Source organism: Vollenhovia emeryi, unplaced genomic scaffold (genome assembly GCF_000949405.1).
Source record: "Vollenhovia emeryi isolate VEMERY1.0 unplaced genomic scaffold, V.emery_V1.0 DF939158.1, whole genome shotgun sequence".
In the NCBI taxonomy this organism is placed as follows: domain Eukaryota; kingdom Metazoa; phylum Arthropoda; class Insecta; order Hymenoptera; family Formicidae; genus Vollenhovia; species Vollenhovia emeryi.
Genome location: NW_011967208.1, coordinates 791,637 through 808,963, shown reverse-complemented (window position 1 = coordinate 808,963; position 17,327 = coordinate 791,637). Strand labels below are relative to the sequence as shown.

The window sequence follows — 17,327 nt, the reverse complement described above, 5'->3', positions numbered from 1 at the left end:
GTTTTTTTTTTGTGCTCGCAACTTGTCGCCCGTTAAGGTCTTTGGTGCGCGTCTTATATAACCCCCCGTGATCGTCGTTGTCGTTGTTATCGACATCGACGACGACGCGGTCGACGCAGCGGCCAAGTGGATGACATTTTTCGTTTCCGTTGCACGTCCGAGATGAAGGGCGCGATGAGAGCAACGATAACATCTCTATGAGGACGCCTATGAATTTTTATTCGCCCCGCCCGCGGCTAAGGGCCCAGGAGGGGACGGAGAATTGCGGTGATCCCTAAAAATAAAAAAGAATCTTACCCGGCCGCGACGATAAAAGTTATCGGAGGCATTGCGCCGTAACGGGGACGTCCTCGCGATTCCATCCGGTCAACGAAAAGGGCTCAAAAGAATACGATGTTACCAAGACGGTGGCTTCCTCTATCTATGATCTCGCAAGGGATCATAAGATTGTCTTCGGATCTAATTTAAAACGGTCCTCCGAACGTAATTATGTAATCAAGATTGAAGCACGAACGTGCACAAACACGATCGCTAATGTTGTAAATTTTATTTCGCGTTTTTTTTTGCATTGTGAACTTTTCATCTGTATTCGATGATTTTACCGAAAGCTCAATGACGCAAAATGAATTTAATCGTCGGCATATTTTGCCTCACTCGTTACATGCACTACAATAAATATTTTGTCGTAAATATTAACATTCAGTTTAAATTTAGTTTGCATTTAATTTTATATTATTTCGATATAAACAGAAATCGTGTACTTGTGTTAATTATTATTTATAATGCACGCAACAATTATTATTCGCAATAATTATATACATTTAATACAATTTAGACAAGTAATTGGCATTTTATTTCTTTCTTTAATAATTAATATTTAAACGTCGCGATATGAAAGCGCGCATCATTCGTACTTGTGGGAAAATATCTCACGAAATTAATCAAATATTTCGTTTAGATGCTGCAAAGATTTTTACATATGCGAAATCGCTGTTTGCGGTACAATTCCGAATCCTCACTACATTGTAACGTATCGCGCGACGATAAGTCTTGGGGAGAAGTTTACGCGCGACATAAGTTCTTGCCCTTCGGGAGGAATATATATCAGTCTCGAAGCTATATAGAATAACCGAGGGTCAAATACATGGGCTCCAGATTTTTCGACCGCACCCTTGGGCTATGGAATTTCACTTTTCCGAAAACTATTTCTATTAAGTCTAATATAGTGACGCTTTAGTCCCGTTACGAGAAAATTTATCATACCTTTGCCATCACCAAGAATCGACATACCGATATTATTAATATTTTATCTTCCGCGGACTGGTGAAAATGAAAATTATAATACGTCATGTAGCTTCCGCTATTTTTCGTACGTGAAATATTATAATATCAAATATATACCTTTCGAGAAAGTACACGATTTCAAAAATACACCGTACGCTTTGTCGTACCGTTCACGTTCGAAAGTAAATGAATGAACTGTCTCATTTGTGTAAAATAAGAAATTCTTATCTTTCATAACGTAATCGCGGTTACAACATCGATTTATATCGCTGTTCGATCTAATTACCGAAAATACTTTTCGCGATGGGGAAAACCCAGCGGAAAATTGTCAAAGTGCGCGGGAGCGTCGAAACTTAAATCCGAGGCCTGTGTTTGCTCACGAAATAATCCATTGGTCTATTACCGAGCGTGAATGATATCCTCGTCGACGTGGAACCTCGCTTTTCCAGGAAATCGAATAACACTTCGAAAACTCTCGTTCTACCCATTCCGGATGCTCGATGGATATATCACGCGCTGTTTGGCGTTTATTTAGGAATTCAAACAATCCGCGCGTATACACACGCATATAGAACGTTATTCCACTGAATGAGAAAAATTCATGTATCACCAGATACCGTATGTGTGTTTGTATAACAAAAATTTAATAACGTGTAACAATAGCGAGATTGATTGTGCGAAGAATATCGGATGAAGTGCAGCGAAGAATATATTGCTTTAATGCGATACAGAAATATATCTGTGTGGAGAAGCAATTAACGCGATGTGTAATCTGGGAAGAAGATTTGGCAAGATAAAGAAACGCAATATAGCTTATTATACTATCCCGAGAAAGTAATAACGTTGGAAAAGTTACTGGGCTACGTACAATAGGCCTGTGTCTATGAATTCCGACATTTCGCGAATTCAATCTAGTAAAAACGCGAGGCTATTGATTGATGGCAACACGTACGCTAACCGAGACATGATTATTAATTGTTCGATTTGGTGGTGATTTAATGGTATCCACGAGCGGCAATATTTCTATGCTGTTAATTGTTTTTGCGGGATAGACGGATATTTAATTGGAATTCAGTTTATTTTCAGGATATCGTTTTCTTGGCTATACAGCCGGGGAGAGCGGGACAAAAAGGAAGAAATTTTCGACATTTCCAATACAACCTCTAAGTAATTTATCTGAGAAATTTACAGCCGTGAATGAGCAACTTGCACTTCGACGAGCGCCGCGCGGACACGGATAGATCCATGCTTGTGCAATATTAAGTATTTTCCCACGACGAAATTTTCTTTCGCCGGCAATATCTGTATTTTTTACGCGAGATACGATCCGCTTTATCGTCAACGATCCGAACGAACATACCGGACACGGGGGTAAGTTTTATCGTCGCCCCGATGTCGGGCATCGCACTTTATGCCAACTTTCAAGCAGACATGAACTCGGAATTTATAGCTACTCTGCAAAGACGGCTCTCACGACGATATTCCGCGTATTTCCAGAGGGAAAAATGTGGGGCAGTAAAGACCTTTCCTCGGGAAAATGTTCATATTCGATTTTTACTTCACGATTCTTATTTCAATAAAACAATCGGGCCAAAATGGATGAGATCGCTTCATGGTATAAGCTGCGATCGCGAGTTTTCCACGTTATTTCTTAAAAACTTGGGGGTGGATACCTACGGAGCGGATTAGAGCATCAAGACTTCCCCATCATTTCGAGAGCTCCAAGTTGCAGTACAGCAGCATCATATCCGTTCATATCTCATCCTGCCCTTGTCTTAATATGAGCTCGGTAAGATGGATTTTATCCCAGGGAAGGAAGTAATACTGTAGAAATATCGCGCCGCGGATCATATTTTATTACGAGTCGAACAATTAATAACCGTGTCCCTGTTAGCGTACACGTTGTATATCGCGATCAATATCTTCGTGTTTTTGCCGGATTCGCGAAATGTCGGAATTTGGGAAAACGGCGGAAGCAGGTATCATAGAATGTGACACATTGTCGACATTCTGTAGTGGACCGTGCTGTTGTTTTTTTTCCCGGGCAAGCCCGAACCGTTCGTGGCCGAGGTTTCATTTGGCGGTTGTGCAAACACCGATTCGCTGCCAATAAACATTGTCCTCCCGATGCGGGTGCACGAACACTTAGGTATTCAAAGTCGTTTCGAGTTCAACAACGTGTCATCAATGTCCACCATCTGTTACCGCGCAACGCTCGCTTGTCGTCTCGTGATGGATCATCGCCTTTAAGACCCCACTAAAACCTAAATTAATATTCGCCCGTATGTAATGTCGATTTAATGCGATTAAATTGCTCGGTGGCAGCCTCGATATACCTTTTGTATTTCAACCAACAGTAGTTTGAAGGAAAACAAAAGCAAGAAAGAGTTTAACGCTTGTAAGGAGGGAGGAAGCGCGCAATTAAAACATTTGGTTTAGCAGCGCCAAGTCTTTTTAAGAAACAATAATGTCGTCAATCAAGACCGATATGTATCCAACAATTAAATTAGAAAATGCCATCTTTTAATAAAATATTTATGCGTATTAAACATTTGTCTCATTAATATTATTGTTTTCTTTATTTCTTCTGATAAAATCTTATGCTCGATTGTTTGGACGTAACACTTTAATATCAAAAATAATTAAGTATCTAGTTTGTATAAACATTCATTTTAGTTGGCGCCATTTGAAGATATTACTTTTGTAGGGAAGATAAAGATGTTTTTTTTTCTAATAAAATATATCCAAATAATTAAATTATACAATTCTTGATTGGACGACGCTTATACTTGCCGTCTTTTTTTACCTTTTTCTTTAAAAAGGTTATTTCAACTAACAGTAGTGTGAAGGAAAAAAAATCATACAAAGTATATTGTTAAAACGACAAAAAAAAATGCGAATCATTTGATTTACATAAAATTTCCTTCATTAATATCACGCGTATAATGAAACACAATATATGCGAATATAAATATGAATTTAATATCACTTGTTAAGCTCTTGTAATTAATTCTCGCGAAGCTTACCCAATGGAGGCATCAATTCGCAACAAAATGTATCAAATTATATGTAGGTATCTGCGAATGTCGATGAATCGAAAGAAGTGGCCAATATTGTTTTTTTTACCCCGCGTGAATCGATGGCGAAAATGATTCGAGAACTTTCCAGCGTTATTTCCGCTCATTATGCACATCCAAACACAACGGGATTCTTTCCTTCAGATGGCAGACCGTTTCCCTCTCGCGTCGAAATACCCCCGTAATATACGTACATGCTTTTGCACCCGGTATTTTACATACACGCACCATCTGTTCAGAGAGCTAGATTTTCCGTCCCATCTACCGTGCACGAAATACGGAGCCAAACAAACCGCGAAAACCGCCGCGCGTTATTAACCTTCGGATTATCAACTGGAATACCGACGTATTAAGCAGAAGAATTTTTACCGTCAGTCTCTAGAAAAGGGTATATTCCGCGCTGCGGAATTTCATAATGCAGCGCCTCGCACGATGGCGAAATAGCCGATGGCAATTTTTCAATCGAATTAGCTTTCACGCAAGTAGAAGGAATATCGAGCGCCAGTTTCAACTATGTCGAATCGTAGACTGCCGCTTGCGTCATGTTATTTTCACGTTTTACCAGAGCCAGGACTAGACATTTTGGCGCCCGAGGCCAACAAAAGTGCGCCCTTTTGTAACATACGCATACGAAATATATTATAACAAAAATCACTTTACTCGGTTACATTTAATATGTCGATATTAATTTTTATTAGAACATCTAATCGTCACGTATACGTCATAAAAATTTGTATTGCCATTTTTGCGCCCCTAGAAATCTTGTACACGAGGCAAGCGCCTCGTTCGCCACACCCTAGACGCTGGCGTTTCACAAATAACACGGGGATTTTGACACTTTAGCGTTAGAACAGCTCGTCGGCGTCACGCGCCGGAGTGAAATTATCCGCCATTATCGTTCATCGTGTTATATGTACATCTCCGCGCCGTGCATTGTAGCTGCGATTAACGCGGGAGCAGCGTCCAATTATCGGTAAAGAGAGGAGGTCAGAATATTCCGGGCAAAAATCTTGCGTCATCAACGGAGCCGCGTCTCTATTGGCGCGTTACATCAGCGCATTGCGGGAAGTGCGTCGATACACCGTTCCGCCTACAGGGATTTGTATACACGATCGAACTTAATTACGAGATACGCGTGAATTACTCGCCACCGTGCGCCACGAGGCGCATAAATATTCGCCGCTCTGCCCCGGGTTATTAATATTAGAGAAAATTAATCACTGCCTCGTATGTCCGCCTGATAAAAAATTGTCTACTAATATATTTAGCGGTGCACCAACGTCAGCGCGGCGCGCTCGGCGCTACGCTAATATTTGCGACGCGCTAATGGGATCGCGGATCTGTTGTTCGAAATCTGTCGTTGTTCAACCACCACCGAAAGCGCGTTGAATTTAACTCGTAATATTATCCAAATATCTATGTACCTTTGACATCGCGCGAAAGTACCGGCACACTATTTACGCTCGACGTTTACTTTGCGCGTTATTACGGGCCGCCCGAAATGTATACGTTTCAACGAGATCCCCCTCCATGTTGAGTGCGGTGACTTTTTACCGCGACGAGAGACTGCGCGCGATCGTTGCACCATGTTGCATTTTATTATGTATTACATCTTGCGATCGTCTGGACGGGGCTGACAGCGCTTTTGTGCGCGACGCGCGCCATCAAACGCGGCGAACGCATGGCGTTTCGCATTATCGCGGCGCGAAAGCGTTTAGATTTTAGCAATATTACCGATATATCAACGTATAATCGCGCCTCGCACATATTACAACATATGCAAGTGGACGATAACCGCGGGCTGTTGTTATTTGTAAAATATAACACGGCGGTGAGTGTGTACGTGACGCAAAGCCTGATATCACTGTACACACGCTCGCGCTTATCCCAACGTTGCCTGCCATCAATTTTCCACGATATCGTCTGCGCCGAGTGACGCGCACTCATTTTCACCTATCTTTGTAGACGTCGAAAATAATACGGCGAGCAAACGAAGTGCGCCCGGGTGAAATATGATTGAATACTAATTACAGTCGTCACTTGGACGTAATCGGCCGACGACAGATTATAAACAAGCGTCAAGCGCTTTACTGTCCGCGCGGGAATTTAACAAGTCCGCGCGTACTCTCGTATATGCACCGTTTATTGTAATCGAGGCACGTGGCGCCGTTCAGAGATTCATCCCCCGGCTACGTAACCGAGATAGAACAATGCAGCCTCGATCGCAATAGAGACGCTGATGGGGAAGATTAAGCAATCTCAGGCGCACGACATTGATAGAGCTTACATAGCACTCGTCGCCTTGAGATACCGCGGACCGCGCGCGCGGCGACCTGACGATGTCGGCTTGAATAGGAGTCAATAGAAGGGGTGATCGGTCTCGGCAGGACGCGGCGGGGGGAGGCGGGGGTGGTTGGCAAGATGCATCAACGCTTTGGCAAGGAATGCTATCAGGAGTGGCAGTATGAATAGCAATGCTGTTACTATTAATGGAGCACGTCTAATGTCCCTTTTAACTTTCTCGCTGTGACCGCATACTTACGCGTCACCGGAAAACCTTGGGGTGACGTTGATTATAAATGGAAAGGCCAATCGCTTTACACCCCCCGAGAATAAAACCTGCCTCTTGTCGCAACCGATTGAATACTCGATACAATCGGTCGCCTTTCGAATTCTTTCAACGGTAATTCTTTATCCCAATTTTATTATTTGATAATTGAAAGACGGGTTTTCAAAGCGACGTAATTAGCGGCATTATTTCTCACGGGAGCTAATGGAAGAAAATCGATTGCGCGGATAGTAATTTATAGAATCAAAATATCTCTACCACACTTGCAGTTACGTCATTCTCGCCAACAGAAATCCGCGAAGAATGCATTGGCTGATGTAACAGCAGGGTGGCTTATGTTTGCAGACGTACACGGAACACGGGACTTTAAAGAAATTTCTATTCGCGCAATTCACAGCGTCATACATTGTAAAAGGACACAGCGCTTATATTCCCATGTCGTTATAAACAACATAGGACAAACACGTACCCTCCTACCGCTAGATATTATCCTTTCGTATCTCACGTACGTCGCGTCTGCAAGCGTGAGAGGAAAAGGAGACGACGACAGACACCCTCTCGAGTCCCGAGTCAAGTGCGAAAATCTCCCTGCGCGTTCCCTAAATATCCACGTTCGAAACGTTCGATTCGGCTGTAGATATGAATCATATAAAATATCGCTCTCGCTAGCAGCGACTCTCCCGGCCGGCTTAATCACCGAAGTTCCACTCCGTCGATTCGACGCGATTACGTTTCCATCGAATCTTCAAAATCGGAACAGCCGCTTTGGTTAAGCCATCGATCTCGGTTCATCGGATTACGCGTTCGTCAGGGAATCGTCGGACCCACCCTTTCTCTCTCTCTCTCTCGCTCCCTCTCCGTCGGAAAAAGAGCAGTTTTCTAGAAATCTAATAGCCTTTTTGCCGAAAGACGCGAATATCGCGGGATGTCAATAAACCGTTTATAAATCGAATCTGCGTTGAAGCCGTGCTAAAGAATGTAATAAAGTTATTTGTCAAAATTATGTCGTCATTAATATCCGATCATTTTACGGCGGGACCTTTTAAATGGATTTGTTCGTGATTAATATATTCTAATAAATTTGCCAATACCGCGTAAATAATGACGGATCTATATAATTATATTACCGTAATTTATTATCTAAATTTAAAAGCATTCATATCCACGACAATAGCTCCGCGTAACACCGAATCGTCACAAAGATACGAAAATGTCGAAAATTTTCGCTTTCAAAATCTGAATGACGTAACGCCGGATTTACGATTCTCCTCGGGGACGTACAAAAGCGTCCGTTTAATGCTCTTTTAAGCTTAAAAATAAAAGAAATATCGCAGATTATTATGCACTGTCAAAGGTGGACTTAACAACTCTCTGAAAATACCCCGGCGTTCATTCGCAAACGTTTATTTTCGGCATAATTCTGAGAGAGAACATGGCCTGTAATACCAAACGCGTCGCATTTTGCATTGCAAGATTTAACATGTGTAATTTGTTAAGCTTTGTTTAACGTAATAAGTTTTTCGATTGGACCAAGAACCATACGTGTCATAAGCACGTCCGTTAACCGCGAAGGCTCGTAATGAGTTTGCCATATAGACATCCGATGGTAATCCGATAATGCATGTCACGTTTCCTGTTTGAGAGAACGATGTTCTAGCGCGGGATGAATGTCAAAGGCGATTCTTACGTTGATTGGTGCGAAATTCGCATCGCACCGAGGCACACGCGATCGCATTAATGGCACACGTGGTTGAGAAATAATTTTACAGTATAATACACCGACAATAATCAGGTGCAGGAAAATTCATAATATGTAAATAGGAATACATTTATGTGGAATAAATATGATGATACCTGGCATACTTTTTCCATACTTTTAATGCATGTGTAATGAAAAATGCATATATAACAAGCTGTATAATTCCCTAATCTAAAAATAGAATATTGCATTACTCTAAATCGCTGCTATTGTTCTATATATATATATTTTTTTTGTGCGCGAGAGAATGATCGCACGAACAATATCAACTATATATTCAGCGTGCAGTATATTAAATCCTTTGCGATTGCGTTCTTTTGAATTTCAGCGGAAATCACGATATATGTATATTTTCTATAGAAACGTGAATTTAAATTAAATTTTGATCACATCTCGCTGCAAATAAAAGCAATCGACCGTATCCACGCTAACCAAGTTATTTTTCGTGAGTTCTCAATGATTTCATCAAAATTGCATCCCCGTCAATAAGAACGTATATTACATTGTATAATATTTGTTATGTATCTGTATAATGTAAAATATCTATTTATTGCTTGCAACAGACAGATGTCTGTCGCAACTCGGATTTCTGGTATTAATATTTATGCCACATTCGCGTCAGTCCCAGACTGCGGTATCAATTATATTATACTAAGTGGCCCACGTCGCATTCAGACGTGGCCTTGTGCCAACAACATTTCTTACACGTCTGAAAGAGCGATAAATAATTAGCTTCGTGAGTACGGTTGGTGTGTACAATCGAGACACTGAACGTTTCAAGTTACGGTTTTGCCAGTAACAAAGACCGAATCGTGCCAACTAGGAAATCTATCGGAATTTATTGTGCAAAACGCACCTTGTAAATTTGATAGACAATAAACTTACTATATATACACTTCCCGTAAATTTAGTTTGGCAAATATTCTCGTTCTCCTTTGACGATGCGCAGAAAACTTTCGACAAACATCGTTTGCCTACGAGCAAAACACTCGTGCAAACCCGGAGATGATTGATCGCGACCGAGAGTTTGCGAGAGCACTCGGACCCGGGACACGCAAAGACGATAACCTTTGATCTAGTCGTTTGTTTTCAAATCCTCGATTACTCATCCGCACTTTATACGTATCCCGATAGAGTTTGCACGATGGTGCTCTCTCGGATCATTTTACACGCTGCGCGTATCCCGCGTTTGATGCCGCCGTCATTGCATAAAAGAACACACAGTGGCCTCGTGCAACGGTGCTTGTTAATTGAAGAATCGCTTTCATCGCGTTAAAATAATTTCGGCAGAGCGTCGTCGTCAATGCTGAAACGGAGATCAATCCCCCTCCTCTCGGGTTATACACGTAGAAACGGATCAGCGGTTTGACAAAGCGGCGGGATCGAATTACGCCTCGTCTTTTTGACCGTTCCAACGATTGCGATTACCCATGGCTCGTCGTCCGTTAGCGTACACGTGAGTTAGCAGGGAGAAAAATCTTTCTCTCGTCAAATCAATCAATCGCCGATTAACGAGGTTGCTGCAAGTTTTGGGAAATCGATCTGTGCGATAATCGCTCTTGCAAATGAAGACAAATCCCGTGTTTTTATCCGTCACGATGGCATCGGGCTAGATTAGAAGCGCGCATGTACCACAAAATCAATTGTCAACCTCAATTCCCGATGGCGGGGCCTGCCAGCGTGCAGCTCCGTTAGGTATAATGGTCGAACCGTACGGATCCCGGGTGCATCGGGCTAGATCGAGTCCCTTGGACCGCCGGTAGCAAGGGGCGTCTAATTGCTAGACCATCGTGTACAGCGCGAGTGCAATTAAACTCTGGCTACGCAGACACTCGGAGTTACGTCGGTCACTTTAAGCACTTCCCCGTGAAAGCGCGCTCGAGATAAAAACGACGAGCATTCTTTCTCCCCCGAAGATCGCAAGTGCATAAAGAGAGATCGGGCTGCACCCCCCGGGCGCGTATCCGACGCGCTGGAATCTTATTACCGGTCAGCTTTGTACACGCCGGCGAGGCTCATTCATATTTCACGAAAGTGCATCCCGCCCGAATATTGTATGGGTAGGTTGTTTCCGCGGCAACTGCACTGCGCACGACGGAAATAATAGCAAATTGTAATTTTCAGTGAGCCAATCCATGATACAGTGTCCCGTTACAATTTGAATTCCAATCTCGCGGCGATCGCTTTATCGGGATAACTAGACTCGTTCAATTATTGAACGAATGCATTTGTACGACAACGGCTACATTAACGGCTGCTTCATTATACATACGGCTGCGGATACTGATGAAAATTCCGATGAAATTTCTGACGAGAATTTCGTAGCCCGAAGGAAAACGTCCGTGGCGCGTCCCTACGAAAAGAATGTCCTTAACGAAAAAGGAGCGCGCGTACCGATATTTGTGCACAGCCGTGCTGAAGTGTTACCGTTCGTTAGCGCGATTTAACCCGTTAAGATCGATCGAGGACAAATTGCGGAGGCACGCCGGCTACGAAATCAATTGTCAGCCGCAATTTCCTGCTAAAACCGTTGCTAGATTAAGATTCAGATGATTCGACGCGCGGAATCGCAATCACGGGGGTGTCCGATTGAATGTAAGGTCCCTTTAATTGCTCGATTCTCAATTTTCGCGGCAATCGAAGCTTGCGCTTTACATACGAATATTATTCAGAAATATTGCGCGTCACAGCAGAAACGCGGGCCCGTAAGTCTCGTCGTAAGACTTTCCCGAAAGTGCAAACGAAGAAATAATTAATGTCGCCGATTAACGAATGAGGATTAATTGTCAACATTCTTGCGATATCAATTGCCCCAAGTCGGGGAAACTGTCGCGAGAAAAGGCAGATTAATATTGTGACCATACATAAGTCGTGACATCGGAAATCGTTAAAAATTGAAACCAGGCGCCAGACGATGGCGGCAATAAATCGTGGGATTTAACGTCGAAGATACCGTTACCGCAATGGATTCTTCGTTGCATATAAATCTAACATGGTGTCTTTGCGGTAAACCCCACGGCGCGTTTCGCTGCAGCCATCGATTTGATCGTTCATCGTAAGCGTGGTATGTCTCGAGCACAATGCGAAGATTCGCTCGAGACGACTCGCCGCTCCTTCGACTCATCCCGCAAGTCGATCTACGCTGCACCATAAATCGTCTCTCCCGCGATAAGTTCTTCTCGAACGCCTCCGTTCTATGGGAGATCTGGGATTCTTTCCGAAAACATTCTACCGACGTTAATGTCTCTCATCTATCACATCGCGCTGTACGACGGTCGCGAAATGCCGGAATCGCTCTATTATATTATTTTTGAACCTAATTATTCGAATTACACAAACTTATCACTGTAGAAACGGGATGGCGAAATCGCTCAATGAAACATAAATCGCGCGTTATTTAATTTTCTACATTCAATTCCCTCGTGGCATAATGTTACATATATATTTTTTCAGACGTTCAATCACAATCATACAGGAATATTAATGAAAAATAACACTTTTTTTTTCAATCACAATTACATAGAAATATTAATGGAAAATGGGAGTTTTTGCAAAAAAATAAGAGAAATTATGGTCCTATTATATGATATTTCATTACTAATTACACCACGAGATAATTTCATAAAATATGTTTTACGCTATTTAATATCAGCTTCCACGTTTCGCAGTCATTAATTTTAATCATAATCAGATTGGTAGTCGAGGTAGAGTTTCCGGGGGACTTAAATTTCAATCCTTTCCCGAAACTACCGAGTAGTTAAGGTTAAACATGCCTCATCGTACCCTCGTCACAGAAAGACCGGCTCGCTTTCTGTGATAAGCGATCGATTAATTAGGAATCTTGTTCCGCCGGCGGCGCGACGACGGGCATTATGGTGTAATGGCGGCTCTATCGCGTAGCAAATAGCAATCTGTCATCGGCAGTTCATACGAGACCTAAAATCTTCCGGAAGCGACCAAACCGATTTTGTGGAGCACCGCGCGTGTCTCGGGATAATCCGTGACTAATGAATTCTCTTGTCGCTTAATCGCCTTTCACCAATCGCAAGGAACAGACGGCGCTCGTTACCAAAGGGGGTAATTGCGGAGAAATTTAGTAGATATCTCTCCGACCAAGCCTGTGGCCGACTTACCGGAGGAAATAGAAAACAAAGTATAAGAGCTGCCTTTTTTCCGAGAGAAAGAAATTGTGAGGGAGACGAAATTCTCTGCGAAATGAAACTTTAGATTGAAATTTAACACGCACATTTTAGGTTGAAATTTAATACATACTTTGAGTACACGGGAAAAAGACGAACGATGTTGTATCAAGATCAGTGCAATTGAGATAAAATCGTCGAAACATCGGTATTAATAAATGAAAAGCATCAGATTGTTGTCTTAATAATCTGGATATTTAGCTCAATGCTTAAAATTAAAATCCATAGCAAAAATACTATTGAGTGAATTATTTATGTTTGTGGCAGCCCGTGACATTAACGTTTAATTCAAGCAACTTCATGTTGTTTCAATAGCATTTTTCTCCCGTGTACATGATCTGGTTATTACAGCAGCACGTAGTGATTTTCTCACTGTATTTGTACACCTGTCTTGTAAATTTAGTTCTAACGAGTTCGAATGAACTAATATCTGCCATATCATTTAAAATTTTTCTCCGACCTACTTATCTAAAGATCTTTAGTCTGGTATGAATACTGGTATGTAAGTTCGTTCCTGAATGTGTCTTCCTGCTGCCGCTCCAATTGTACCATATCGATTTAACTTAAGCGTACAAGAACAAAATTGGACATTTGCAATTGGCGTTCCACTTCGCGTCTGTAATTCCGTCTTGCATACTGAAGTCTAATTTGCGTTCTGTCGTATACTTACTTCTGCCGTACGGTGTAAAGGACTCTGACATAAAAAAAACCAAAGGGACTATTTGGTTTTAATTCCGTTACAGCGGTATGGGGGCCTTGAAAGAAACGCGACGATATTATTTTACGCTACAGCCGGTGAGCTTTGTAACAACGACAGTTAGCCTCTACTTTTACCGTTTTGCCCGGCATTGTCGTAAAAATCTAAGATGGACCAATTTGCATAGCTTATTTCCTCAGATTATGCGCCGGGGGACATTGTTTCACGCCATCGTTCGGAGGAATAAAAGTCGGGTTCCACCGTGCCGCATAATTCGCTCGTAAAGATAGGAAGGAAATGGTGCTTCCGAATGCTTCATAATGGTAGTTCTGAAGTGGTGCTCACAGCACCGTTCGTTGTGTATTCATCAAATCGTGACACTTTTACGCGTTCTACATACATTTCCCATAAACCATCCCATCTCCTTCATCTCCGCCGTTTCTATTGTGCGCAACGTGATGGAATTAAATTAAAAGTTGCTTGACCGTATCTGGCAATTTTTATGTTTAAGAGTCGCTACGTTTCGACCATGGGTTTGGGTCCTTTTCAAGCGATCTGACTATACGAAATAAAAGGATTTATGTAATAATTTGCAAATCTTTCATTTTGTATAGTCAGATCGCTTGAAAAGAGCCAAACCCACGGTCGAAACGTAGCGATCCTTAAACATAAAAATTGCCAGATACGGTCAGCCAAATTTGATGTTGTTAATTATTGCTGGCGACCCCGAAGATTTTTCCTGTTAGTAAATTAAAAGTCTTTGCAACGGTACGGCGCACTCTTCTAACTTATTAATTACAGCAATGGACGAGATTTCATCGGAAATACCAAATGTTTGTTTTCAAATTCACAAATGGCTCTTGTAATTTCACGCCGGAAAGTATGACCGTCTTGTTTTTCGTGCAAAATCTTATTACGGGAACGGCAAATTTCGCGCGTAGCGAGGCTGGCGGTTGTGTGCAGCGCAAAATTCCACAATGCAATATTCGCTTTTCGTTGTATTAAGCCGGCTCATAATCATTCATAACGTCAGAGAGATCTAATTCGCCTGTCGGAGAGATGCCGTTTGTCATCGTGTGAAAACGAATTTTAAATGACTTCCTCGTAAAGTATAAGCAGCGTAGTGGTGTTGACGTTCGCTATAAAAAATTCCATAGAAATTTCAGTTCTCGCCGGCGCGGCACGCACGAACGAATTGTAATCACTCGCGATATCAAAATGCTCGCGCCGCTCGCCGTGACGCAAGATGAAAAATTGCACCAAGTTTAATAGTGTCACGTGCGCAATTTACACGTGTAATATCATCGGGCGATCCATGCAAATTTCAGCCTTCGCGGAGATTTGTCGGCGATCAGTAACAATTTTCCGATATCTAACGTACGTAACGTCACGGCGTTGTTGTTCGCGTGGTTGTTCGAGGCGCGCGGGAGGCTGTAAACTCGTACGTATTGTAAACGCTACGATTTTTTCTCTGTTCCAGGTACGTATAATCGAGTCAAAATGGAATGCCGTTCTTCGGATATGACGCGGCGAGAAACGTGAGTGTGGTCAGTGTGGTCAGACGGTGACGGAGAGTTATATAACGAAAGGTCTCAGTCGATGCTCTGTAAACAAACGTAGAATGCAAATAAATCGTTTACCACACTACTCTCTTGCTTCATGTCTGTCTCTCTCTCTTTCTCTTTCTGTGTGCCACTTTTTCCGTTCTCACTGTACGCTTTTCTACAAGCCGCCACGTCATTACACGCACATTGGATTTCCGCGCACGGTAATCGGGATTACTCGGATTACTTGCGCATACCGAAGCTTGCAATGTTATTTGCCTAATTAATACCCAAATCGCGATGCCCGCCATGCCGCGGTGTCCGCGCGCGCCTCGATCGTGGCAGCGATCATTGAGTCACGTTGATTTCATCGATATCGTATTGCGAGAAAATTGATGTAAATAACTACGTTAATCTTAAACTGACGCTTTGCAGCATCGCTTCGATTTGATGCGACGTAAACCTTGCAACACTCATGTGCCGCGACGATCGCGTTCGATAAAAACACAGCCGCTTCGCTCGACTGTCGCTTTCAAGAAAATTCGACTTACTTGCGTAAAGTAATTGCAAATAGATTTAACATCGCCAGTAGTTTAAAACCAATGATTATTTTTATTACGCAAAACGACGAATTTAAAAAAAAATTCCGTTTCATATGACACACGTTTCTCTTAAAGCTTGCGTAATACTTAATCACGCGGTGTCTTGAATCCTCACCCGAGTGTCTCACGAAATACGCTTCAAGTAACATTTTAGTAAACACTTGGAATCGCTGCTGGCTCTGAATCGACGTCGAATCGGGACGATCAATCTATCGGACGCTTATCTTCCGTCAGCGTGACAAACGCCCAATTTCCACGTCTTGAGCTCATCCATTCCAGCGGCATTTGCATGGACCGTCTTCCGCACGCGCGAGGGCACACACACACAGACACACATACATACACATTTCGCAAACGCGCCGTACGTGTCAGTGTACTTTATCAACTACATTGTCCCTTAACAAGCGAGGTCGCGGGGGAATTAGGACGCGAGCCGACAACGGTTCGACGAGGGTTTCCCATATTTTCGCAGGGAAAAGCGATACCGGCGCCCCTTAAGTGACTTTATCCGATCCGATGGTCGTTCTCCTCGCCTAAAGTCGTGCGTTCCGGCCGGATCGACTTTCAGCTCCCGTGGACCATGGGGAGCGGCGAGGCACGGCCGGATCGACTTTCAGCTCCCGTGGACCATGGGGAGCGGCGAGGCACGGCCGGATCTTATAGCGGGGTTTCTGCCCTGTGCAAGGCTACTTAGATAAATAGAGCGGACGTGCGCTCGAGATTAAGGAACGGGGCTGCGAGTGGAAAGTGACGGTTACCGAGTTAAACGACGATCGGGACCGTGCGGGGAGAGCGATAAAGGTGGCGATAAATGTAGAGATAGCGAGGGAGAGAAAGAGAGAGAGAAAGGCGCGGTGGGAGTATAGAAGCAGGCGGCGGAAGGTCGCCAGATTTGATGAACCGGAATAGACCATTTACTCCGCCTAGATCGAGTAGCGGATACCACGTTCTCGAAATCCAGTAGCGCGCCTATCGATCCCCACGGTCCACGGAGGCTACTCCCTCGCAACTGCTCGGGTCCCATTGATCCCCTTGTTCGGCAGACGCCGTCTCCAGCTTTCTTTCTCGTAATAATCGCAGCCAGCCCGAGAACTTCGGCGCGGCCCGCGCAGGACGCGATTACCGCCCGTTACATCCGCACCGGTCTACGGCTTTTCTCGCATCGCCGACTTTATAAAGACCGGCAGCGTTTTGCTGGTTTTCCGGGTCTTTCGTGCGTCCGAAAATCAACGATTCTCTAAACACGAACGCTCCGATGGCTTTCAGAGAGACGAGTGCAGATGCCAGTGCTAAAGCTGAGCTTACGCGGATATTTGCGTCACGCGGCTGGATTGTAATTCGGGTATTATCCATTGTTTTAGATCGGATCAACTGCATTGTGTCCAGCTATGCACGGATTACATGGCGCATGTTGTCTAATACACGAGAGACGTACCAAATGTTTTATCTTCCGCCAGAATAGCGTCTATTGCATTTTATGTTACGGCCACGAATTCATATATATATATATATATATATATATATTAGGGTGGTCCTTATTTTTCGATTTTCGAATTTTTCCACGGCACCCTCCAGAATGTTTCCAATCCACAAAAA

At 43.2% G+C, this 17,327-nt stretch overlaps 2 protein-coding genes across 8 annotated transcripts in view; both read left to right on the top strand.

Annotated features, from left to right (window-relative positions):
* The window catches only part of LOC105564911, a 159,474-nt gene extending 144,242 nt beyond the window's left edge, over positions 1-15,232 (top strand). For both annotated transcript variants that reach the window (XM_012017680.1, XM_012017679.1), the window contains exon 3: positions 15,066-15,232. Coding sequence is in view for 1 of the 2 variants with exons in the window: in XM_012017679.1 (XP_011873069.1) it covers positions 15,066-15,110 (45 nt within the window). In the remaining variant the exon portion in view is untranslated. The remainder of the gene's footprint in view (positions 1-15,065) is intronic.
* Positions 1-17,327, top strand: part of LOC105564914 (neurobeachin) — a 210,193-nt gene that overhangs the window by 6,045 nt on the left and 186,821 nt on the right. The window lies entirely within an intron of this gene.